This window comes from Silurus meridionalis, chromosome 18, assembly GCF_014805685.1.
Source record: "Silurus meridionalis isolate SWU-2019-XX chromosome 18, ASM1480568v1, whole genome shotgun sequence".
Lineage (NCBI taxonomy): Eukaryota > Metazoa > Chordata > Actinopteri > Siluriformes > Siluridae > Silurus > Silurus meridionalis.
Genome location: NC_060901.1, coordinates 19,199,905 through 19,210,675, shown reverse-complemented (window position 1 = coordinate 19,210,675; position 10,771 = coordinate 19,199,905). Strand labels below are relative to the sequence as shown.

The window sequence follows — 10,771 nt, the reverse complement described above, 5'->3', positions numbered from 1 at the left end:
ACTTCGTGTCTGGTGCACACTGAATACAGTCAAATACAATCAACTAGAAATTCTGTGTGATTTTGGTCAGGACTATTGTTTTGATCGTTTGATCGCCATCTCCTGGTTTGTTTTAGTAATGCATGTCAAAATAGAAAATAATGTAAAAGGAGTAAGAATAATAATTGTATCGTATTAATAATAATGACAATAATAATAATAATAAAAACTTTACTGCATTTACATTCTACATTACAAATAAAATGCAATCTGTTAAAACTGCACGTAAAATCTACAGTCACAAGGAATGTGCCAAACTAACAAAGCCACGTGAGAAGGTTTAACCAGAGAAGAAATGGATTTATTTTAATAAAAAACTCCCTGAGAAAAAATGAGGAAGAAACATTGGGTTTCAGGAAACAGACTCAAAATAAAAAGCTTATCCTCATTCTTATGTTTGTCCTCCCAAGTTTGGCGAAAAGGATCATTAAAGGTATTCCTTTTCTTTCCTTTTCTTTCCTTTTGTGTGTGTGTGTGTGTGTCTGTTTATTGTTTGTTTGCATATGCTAAGGGTGTCCGTATACTTTTGGACGTGCACAAAAAAAATCCATTAAAAAAACATTTTATTGCTGTGATTACTGATTGACAAAGAAAAAAAAGGGGGGGGGGGGGGGGGATTTTCCCAAACTTGGCAACAGTGACAATGTTAAGTTTCGTTTTCCGAACAGTCGCTGAAACAGAGACCGGAAAGTAAACACCAAGTCTTTTCGTTCTTCCACCCAGGAGAAAAAGCTGTAGTGCCTTCCTGCTCCTGCTTCTGCTTCTGCTCCTTCTCCTGGTCGTGGTCCTGGTTCTGGTTCTACACTTGCTCCTTGTCTTTCTCCTGGTCCTTCTTCTGGTTCTGGTTCTTATCCTGGTCCATTCTCCACGATGACGTCTTCTGAAGCTATACTGAAGCAGGTCTGTGCGAATGACGGCTCAATGCTCTATGAAGACCTGATATCTGACTTCAGGAGCGGGATGTTTGACGGCTGGTTCAACACCTCGTTAATCGATCGAATCCTTGAAGACACCGAATCTCTCGTGACGGTTTTGGTTAACGAACAAAAAACGGTTATCGCCAGAGCTGGAGTGAAGCTGTGCAGGGAGAAGATCTGTACCGGATGCTCGAATATACACCTGTGCAAGTTCTTCTTACTGGGTGACTGTCAATACGGAAGAGGAAGGTAAGCAGGCCGAGGAACCTGTGGAGCTTCTCGTGTGTTCAGCTCATAGTCCAAGGTTTCCTTTTTGTGAGATATCAGTGGGGAGTTTCGAAATCCTGAAACGTGGCACCACAACATCTCATATTTACTACACGTTCATACCAGGTGTTTCTCAAGAGCTTTCACGATTTTGGAACCGTGTTTAGGTACAACTTTTCCAGACAGACCTACAGGTGAGAAAGATCTCCCATGTTTGTTTCCACCATTACGATGTTCCTGTGCACAATATCACGGTGGAGTTGGAGGTGAAAGGTCTCAAATGGCCTGCTGTAGAGCTCTAAACCTTGTTGAAAATGTTTGGGATGAAGGTGAACGATGTGGCTGTGGCTGAATGAGCACAAATCTCCACAAAACGTAGCGGAACATCTTCAAAAAGAAGCACGTACAGATTTTAAGCTCATAAATATATGTTAGAAACATAACATGTGTATATGGGGGGGGGGGTAGCTCAGTGGTTAAGATGTTAGATTTTGGACCAGAAGGTCATGAGGTCAAATGGGGCCCTTGAGCAAGGCCCTTAACCCTGAGATTATTGTAAGAAAGTTAGTTGCCGCTTTGACACTCGTACTTTCATTTCTGCTCCAAGTGGATTCTACCTTCAGTAAACCAGGACCTCATTTGCTCAAACATCATACGTTTTTTGTTCTTTCCTGAAAACGTCTCCTGTTTGTTTTGTAGGCGAGGATGCCGTTTTAGCCATGACCTGCAGGCAAACGCCAGCGCCCTCCAGAAGCATGGCCTGAGTCAGCTGGACAGGAGAGAGCTTTGTATCTTACTTCTCCAGAGCGACAACAGCATCCTACCTCCTGTAAGAATAAAACTTTTACTCCTACTGATCAATTTAAAGTGTTATTATTATGATTATTATATGAGGTGGTATCAAAACGTTTGGAGACTCGCTCGGTTTACAAGAAAGTACTTTATTTATCTTCTATTCCACATGATCGCCTTCAAAATAGTCCCGTAATACAGCACCCCCCACAGCTTTCTTCTGGAACGTGTTAAGCTTCTTCTGCGATCTTCGAAAAGAGGGCGAGCTCTAAAGGAACCAAATCCGGCGAGTGAGATCGTGTTGTATCAGAATAGCACACTGACTTTATGAAGGTCGGTGCTCCCTGTGACTGCGCGTGCGGCCGCGTGCTGCCACCTATTGCCAGGTTTCAAAACTAGTCTCGAATCTCTTTGTTACCACCTCATATAATATGATTGTGTTATATTAATGTTCAGCAACCGTTTTTATTTTTACACGTCAGAGACGAGCTGTTGTTGTTGTCACGTGTACTTTCTGAGAAACCCACAGGTTTTGTTTCCACCTCCCGACAGGTGTGCCATTCTTACAACAATGGCACGGGCCCATACGGGCGCTGCGCCGAAGCCGACAACTGCAAGCGGATGCACATTTGCGAGAAGTACCTGAAAGGCCCGTGTCAGTGTCCACGAGCGCACGATTTCTACGAGCCCCATCCTCAGAAAGCGTTGCAGGACAGAGGCGTCCCCAACGAGCTCATGCCGTCTATGAAGAAAATCTACTCCAACATCGAGTGCTTACGGATAAAGGCTAAAGTCACCTCGTCTCAGAACGGCGCTCAATCGAACAGAGGCCAGAGATCGGGCAGAAACGGCAACTTCCAGAAACAGTTTTCGGAAAACGCTAAAGCCGGTGGAGGTCCCAGGAATAAAAGAGGCTCAGGAGGTCCCAGGAATCCTCAACACAATCACGGTTAGTTGCAGCCTGGGGACCAAATCTAATTTATCTACGGGGGGTTTTAAATGTCAGCAAAACATTGTAGTAATGCGGAAAACATTGTAGTAATGCGGCCACCATTTTTGGAAGAATCTTCCAAAATCTCAATCAAGTCTAAGCTTAGTGCTTTAAATGCTGGACATCGAATCAGAAGGGCATGAGTTCAAATCCCAGCCCTATTAAGCTGCCACCGCTGGGCTCTTCAGCAAGGATTTTACCTCTCAACTGCTCAGATTTATCAATGAGATCATTGTCAAGTCGTTGTAAATACTGACGTCTACCAAACATCTCAAATGTACTGTAATAAAAAATATTGTTTCTTCAGAGAAAACCGAGATCTGTATGTACTTCGTCAAAGGACACTGCAGGAACGGGGGTAAGACCTGTTTTTTTTTTTCTTTCACACAGGAATATAAAATTAGCGAATTAAATGACGATGTATATCTTCTAGATAATTGTCTTCGAGAGCACTCCAAGTTGCCCTATAAATGGGAGGTGAAGGAGGGACTCGGGTGGGCAGCTCTTCCTGACAACGAGGGGTTAGAGAAGGATTACTGTAACCCAGCCAAAACCTACAGGTATCACGCTTTATACTTTCAAATGTTACGATTATAAACCCTGGATTTCCTTTTGATATTAAAAAAAACGCTTGGATGTCTGTTTTTGGCGGGTTAACGCTAGTGTGAAGATCCCCTTCCACCTCACTCTCTGTCTCCAAGTTTTCGCTGTTGCTCTTTTTGGTTCCAAAGTTCAGAAATACGGTTATTATTTTATATACCTGCTGTATACAGCGCCATTCAATAGTATTGGCAACCTCTGTGAATACGAGCAAAGAAAGCGGCTATTTAATAAAGACTTTCAAAGGGGTATAAATACAAGGTAACACCCAGGGCACGTTCTGTTAGTCGTTCATCACGGTGGGCCGAGACGGAATCAAAAAATATCAAAATCATTCAGCTACTCGTGCATGACGATCGTCGGCGAACAATCCGCACGATCTCACCTTCACGCCCACCCTAGATTCAGCTGACAGATCGCCGCTTTGACATGGGCGCGACCTGCAGGCGGTGCTTGACACGCTTCAGAAAGAAGACTTCCAGGACGTGTTCCAGAAGAACACCATAGGCGCTGTATCGCTGTGCATGGGGACCGTTTTAAAGGTGATTGTGTGGAAACATTGATACTAAAGTAAGTACCTCTTTATAAACAGTGTTAGTCTCGAAACCTTTGGGTTCCACCAAAGTGCCTCAATATACTGCCGTGGTTGGAGCTCCAGAAAATCCTCTAGGCTGGAGAACTGAAGAACTTAGTTTTGTCTTGGGTTCAGTCTCCAAAATTTGCATAAAAGGTTTAACGGGAAAGACAATTTCTCGCAGCCTTCTTCGCTCATATTTACAAGGGGTGCCAATCATTTCGGAAGCTCGAGCGTAAATCCATGTCTGTTTCAAACGTATCTAGCAGGAAGTTCGGCTTTTAGCGTTTGTACTGCCGTGTATTCGCATAGGCCACTTTATTAGGAACGCTGGTGCACCTGCTTAGGAAATCATGGCAACACACACACATTTCTCGAATAGAGACCAAAGCTCTTGACCTTTACCGCTGTGATTTTATGCATTGCTCTGGTGAAGCAACACCATCTGGTTGATTGGATGAAAGAGCAGGTGTTCCTGATAAACTGGTCGGTGAATGTGAACATACATCTGAAATGAAAGGCCTTGGAGAATTCCTGTAAGCTCCAGCTGAAGATCGTCTGTGTGTTTATTAGCGCTGGAGTCTGCTTTGATACAATGACTCAGTACGGGGAGGCAGTGCGGCGTCTCTCAACGGTGTCCTCCGTGATTCAGCCCCACTACATCCTCACCACCAGGTGGTTGTGGTACTGGGAGGACGAGAACGGCCAGTGGGTCCAGTACGCGTCTGCCGTAAGTACAAATAAAAGGGTGACTTTGATTAATACGTTGACGATAATGAGAACATCGGAAATAGTCTTATTTCCAGATGCCAGCTCCATGAGCACGTGGGTTCGAGTGGAATATCTCCTGCTTTAGATCTATAAACCATATCAAACACTTTTGGGATGACGTTTTCATACACCCCAGGCCTCCTCACCTCACATACATCAGTACTTATGGTTGAATGAGCACAAATCTCTACAAAATCTGGTGGAACATCTACTATATATTATACTCAGATGTCTACCAAAGCTTTTTAATCTCATTTCCACCATGTTGAATTATGTCTGTATCTGTTTGCGATTCAGGGCGGAAGTCACAACGCGGCTTCCATCACCAGTGAGGACTTGGAGCAGAAATATACCCAGGACAACAAGGCAGATGTGGAGTTCACAGCAGGATCGCAAACGTACACGCTCAGCTTCCAAGGTCTCATTTCGTTTCGACGTGCCGTTATTGTTATCGCCACGTACAATTTTTTTATATCGTTTTAAATGCTCTTTACAATCACTGGATATATACGAGATGGTATCAAAAAGTTTCGCGGGTCCCTGGTGGTCTACTGGTTAGGATGCGGCGTTCTCACCGCTGCGGCCCGGGTTCGATCCCCGGTCAGAGAACCAACCCCAGCCACTCTTAGTGCTGGTCCCAAGCCTGGATAAATGGGAGGGTTGTGTTAGGAAGGGCATCCAGCATAAAACGTGCCAAATCAAACATGCGGATGATCCGCTGTGGCGACCCCTAACGGGAGAAGCTGAAAGAAAGTTTGGTATCAAACACAGTGTCACCTTCAAAACAGTCCTGTGTGTGTTCCTGAGACTTGTGCTCTTGAAGCGAAACACCTCGAACGACTCGTCGCAGAGTCACCGTATGTCAAACGCTTGTCACGTGAAACGTCTCTGTAGCCGGTTCGCCCTGTTTTACGCCCAAATTTCACGTTTGCTCTTTGTTGGGTCAGAACAGCACCAGTTATTCTCGAAACTCTTTGGTACCACCCCGTAAATGTCATTTTGAAAAAAAACTCACTGATTACTGATTATTGTTTCTATTTCGACCATATTTTCATTCAGATATGATCCAGACTAACAAGCGCTACATGACCAAAAAGTTGGTGAGTCGTCGGCCGGAGTTCGTGTCGGCGGAGGACGCCCAGAGAATCCGAACGACGTAAGAAGATGCCATTTTTTTTGTCGTTTCCTCTCCACGATTTGACGTGTAGCAACCAAAAGAGAGATAAAAATAATCTTTCTCCTCAGCAAACCAGTTGCCGGCAACCCGATGAAAACACTACCGAGCCACTGGAATAAAGCTCTGACCCCCGAGACGGGTTACAAGGTGCGTGAACGTGCGATCGGATCGTTCTTTTCTTCTTGTACTGTATAAAAGATTGGTATAAAGCAAGTGTTGTGCATTTAGCAGAACTTGTTTTAGCGGTGAGATGTACCACTGTGTTTAATCTTCATGCTGTAAGCAGCCATGTTGATTTCAGATCCAAGTTCAGATCCAGCGTCACTGCAGGTCTTTTGAGCAAGGCCCTTTAACCCTCGTTTTCCCGCATTGATTTCGCATCATTTCCACCAGAGGTTACAGGTGCAGAAGGATTCCAGCGAATACACTACGATCGAGCGCCTTTTCAAATCCACCATGCACGGTTTCAGCGTTCAGAAGATCGAGAGGATACAAAACAGAGCCCTCTGGGAAGTGTTTCAGTGGTATGTACACAAGTCCTGCGATTTCCTTCAGGGGAAAAAAAAATCGTCCAATAATAGTCCATAATTTATCGGATAATATCCGTGTCATTCTGCAGGCAGAAAGATCTGATGATCAAAAATAACAAGGGGGGGAGCGTCGCTGAGAAACAGCTGTTCCACGGGACGGACCCCAAACACGTCGACGCCATCTCTCTCAATAACTTCGACTGGAGGATCTGCGGCACTCACGGGACCGCCTACGGGAAAGGTGGGAAATAGTTAGGGTTGAAAAATTCCGGGGAATTTCAAGACTGGAAACTTTCCGTGGGAATTTACGGTAATAAATGGCGAATTTCCGGAAATGTTCCGCCCCTTTGCAACTCTATTAATAATGAATATTCATGTCATAATAATATTTTTACGCCGCATCAACGATTATATGTTAAGGGATGTAATTTCTCGCTCTCGTTCCAGGGAGTTATTTTGCCCGGGATGCGAAGTACTCGCACGGCTACACCGGAGACTCCTCATCCCGCTGCATGTTCGTGTGCCGTGTCCTGGTTGGTGACTACACGGTGGGCCACTCCAGCTACACCCGCCCCCCCTCCAAAGACGGCGGAGACACGTTTTTTTACGACAGCTGTGTGAACGAGATTGGCAACCCGTCCATCTTCGTAGTGTTCGAGAAGCATCAGATCTATCCAGAGTATCTGATTATGTACAACGAGACGAGTCAGGCGTCTTCCCCGTATTACAGGCCAAATCCGTCTGGAGTAAGCGGTGTGACTTATACTCAGACGGCTTCTGCGTATCAATCCTTCTCCACTCTCAGAGCTCAAGCAGCAACTACGGCGTACAAACCCACCCCGGCTCCAACCACCCCGGCATACAAACCCACCCCGGCTCCAACCACCCCGGCGTACCAACCCCGGCCTGCGACATCGTCCTATTCACCTTCATATTCGCCATCATATTCGTCATCATATTCGTCTAATTCATACTCCAAACCCTCCTCCTCTCGTCAATCCAAATCAGACAACTCCTGCATTATCTGCTGAGGACGTGATCAAATCCACTGGTCTGTATCCACCCTCATCGCTCTCCTTCTGTAATGTGACCTTTTGGGTGGGTTTCTATTTCCACTGATATTAGCATTCATTGAAAACGATGTGCTTCGAGAATCAGAAGTATAATCAGGTTTTAGAGGCTCGCTTTCAGAAATTAAATGTTAGCAGATATTCGCGTATTTGTCCAATCGAAACACTTTTTTCTTTCTTTCATATATTTAGTGCTTTATTTCACTAATCATTTACCGATTAAACCGAAGGATCGGTTTTCTTTTTTTTTGCTCGCTTACATCGACACTCGCTGCAGCCGCGGCCGACCGTGACGTCCATTTTATCAGCGCAAATACACTCTGTGGCCAAAAGTATTGGGACGCCCGACCGTTTGTTGAGTCTTCGCCAAACTGTTCCCACAAACTTGGCGGAACACAGACGTCTTTGGATGCTGATAATGCCTTGGGAAGCAAGATCTCCTGCTATAGCACTTTAAACCCCATTGAACACCTTTGGGATGTATTTTTCACACTGACTGCACACCAGGTCTCATCACTTCAGTGCCTGCCTTTATTTTAACACCCCTGTGGCATAAACCCCCACAAAATCTCTTGAAAAGTGAACGTTAAGTGAACGAAACAGCAACCGGATACTAGCGCTCGTGCATCCACATACTTTTGGCTATATAGTGTGTATGCCAGTGGCTTAAAAACATGCTTTCAGTTTCCTCACACCAATAAAAAATACTTTTATTTACTCAAATAATTCTATGATTTGTTTGGATCCAATTGGATTTTAATAAAAGAGAGTCGGATTCGTGTAACGTTGAGATTTAGCAGTCGAATTGTGGAAATCTTTTGACTCAGGACTTTTTTTGAGTTTAATGTTCAAATGTTTACTCGGGTTCCACCCAAATCAATAAACACAATGTTATACGATTAATGGTGTACTGTTTTTTTTTTGTTCTGTTTTTTAAATAAATTTAATTGTATTGGTAGATAAATATAAATATATAAAAATACATATTATAAATAGAAATGTCTAATAAATTAATATACATTTTCTTAGAATATTTTTGTCTATATATTTTATTTTACACTCATTACACATGCATTTCACACACACACACACACACACGTGATGGTGATAAAATAATCCTGTTAATGTATAATATATTGAAGTCGGACATTATAACATTATAGCATGTTAAATAAAATAAGGTATATAATATATAATTTATTTAGATCATTTTCGGTAGACATTATGACACAAAATGAGGAGTCTCGGAGGATTTGGCAACCGTTTGTTTTTTATGTTGTTTTTTCAGCGCTGTACTTTCGTTTCTTGCTAAACGCCTCATCATCAGTCTCTTTACACGTGATCGGTTCGGCTCACTATTAGGAGTCGACTCTTTCAGCTTTCAAACGACTCAATAGAATTAACCCCCGATTTCTATGCTCAAACGATTCCTATAATAAAAGTAATAAAAATTTAAAAAAAACAAAATAATCTTCAGGCTAACAAAATAATGTTTTTATAGAATTATATTTAATTAAATATAAATAATTTTTTTTAAGTGAGTATTTAGGTATCTCGCTTATTATTTATGAATTTCTTTTCGTCTTATGATCACTGAACAAAATACACCTGAAAGAACCGACTCCAAGAGTCGACTCCTTGCTAGACCACAGTAATAATGGCGGAGGAGGCAGCAAGTGTGATCGGGCTGATCTGCAGCCGCCTCGGGAGTGTGGAGTTCGAGACCCTGGTGCAGGAGGCAGCAGTGGCAGATTTGGAAACTGTGATCGAGAAGAGTGAATCTCTGACTATCATCCAGAAAAACACGAACAAAACGGTCCTGATCACCTCGAAACTCAGGCGCTGCAGAGGAGAGTGTGGAGAAACCTGTTCTGATCTACACCTGTGCAAATTTTACCTTTTGGGGCAATGCAACATGTGAGTTCCTGAGTGTAACATCTGTCCCTTCTAATGATATGATGAGTTCTTCAAAATGTTCTCAGCATCTCAAACCCACCTGACACTTGACAGATGAAGGAAATAAACATGATCTTGTTGCACCTTTTCTCAAAGTTCTCAAAGTTGATGTTTTGAAGCAGGAAAAATGGTTGATCGCAAGGATCCGAGTCACAGAACCAAAATGTCAAAAAACGTCTAGAAGACTAGGGCGTCTCGAGAAACAGTGGATCTTATCTTATAATACAAACCAGAAACCATGGGATGGTAACTCGAGGCTCATGGAGAAAGATCGGGAGTGAAGGCAAGATCAAGACGTCAGCAGAAGATCCTTTACGTTCCGATGTTGAGCCTCGATGAATCGGAACATTCAGAATGTTCTCTCAGATTCAGCAGGAACATTTCAAGCACATTAAGGTGCAGAGCCTACGGTGAGAAACAGTAGCTTGAAGGTCAAAGTGTTGAGCTTTGGCTCGGCAGCTTGTAGGTTCGAATCCCACCACTTTCCAAGTTTCCCTTACCTCTTTGACAAGATGTCTGGGTCAGAATTCAGAGTTTCTCCAAAACATCAGGTCTTGAGGAGCGTATCCTGGAGCGCAGGGGTTGGAACCTAGAAAAATGACAATGTTCCTGCTGGATCTGAGAGAACATTCGGAACATCGATGTAATCTGAACGTTTCGATCCATCAAAGCTCCATGACGCAACGTGAAGGATCTTCTGCTGATGGCTTGATCTTGCCTTCACTCCCGATCCCAATGGTTTGTATCCTTCCAAGATGAGACCTACTGTTTTTTTTTTCGAGACGCTCTGACCCAGACGTCTAGACATCATCTGACATCATCGATCCATCAGATCATTTGGATCGCATAGGGATGGAAAATTTCCAATACATGTACATTTACGAAAAACTCATTGAAACTTCAAATGGGGAATTTTGAAAAAAAAAAGAAAAAAAATTTCTGGGAATTTCATGTAAACTGTATCATATACGTATCATTGTTTTATCCAAAATGATCTTAAACTACGTTCAAGTTTTATGCAAACCTGCAATTTTTTTAAAATTCCCAGTTTATTTCCATTAATTCCTGTTAATTCCTATGGAAAGTT

At 43.1% G+C, this 10,771-nt stretch overlaps 2 protein-coding genes across 2 annotated transcripts in view; both read left to right on the top strand.

The window, feature by feature from the left end:
• Positions 1-681: 681 nt before the first annotated feature.
• Positions 682-8,631, top strand: LOC124401875 (protein mono-ADP-ribosyltransferase PARP12-like). The gene is made up of 12 exons (XM_046874407.1): positions 682-1,205; positions 1,923-2,052; positions 2,568-2,964; positions 3,314-3,364; positions 3,440-3,566; positions 4,754-4,910; positions 5,249-5,369; positions 6,011-6,107; positions 6,197-6,275; positions 6,522-6,652; positions 6,748-6,899; positions 7,106-8,631. The coding sequence occupies exons 1-12, from the start codon at positions 910-912 to the stop codon at positions 7,687-7,689; spliced, it is 2,322 nt and encodes a 773-aa protein (XP_046730363.1). The 5' UTR covers positions 682-909; the 3' UTR covers positions 7,690-8,631.
• A 739-nt stretch (positions 8,632-9,370) lies between these two features.
• LOC124401873 (protein mono-ADP-ribosyltransferase PARP12-like) overlaps positions 9,371-10,771 on the top strand; it is an 8,856-nt gene continuing 7,455 nt past the window's right edge. Inside the window, exon 1 of the mRNA XM_046874406.1 lies at positions 9,371-9,645. Within this exon, the coding sequence (XP_046730362.1) occupies positions 9,386-9,645 (260 nt within the window). The 5' untranslated portion in view covers positions 9,371-9,385. The remainder of the gene's footprint in view (positions 9,646-10,771) is intronic.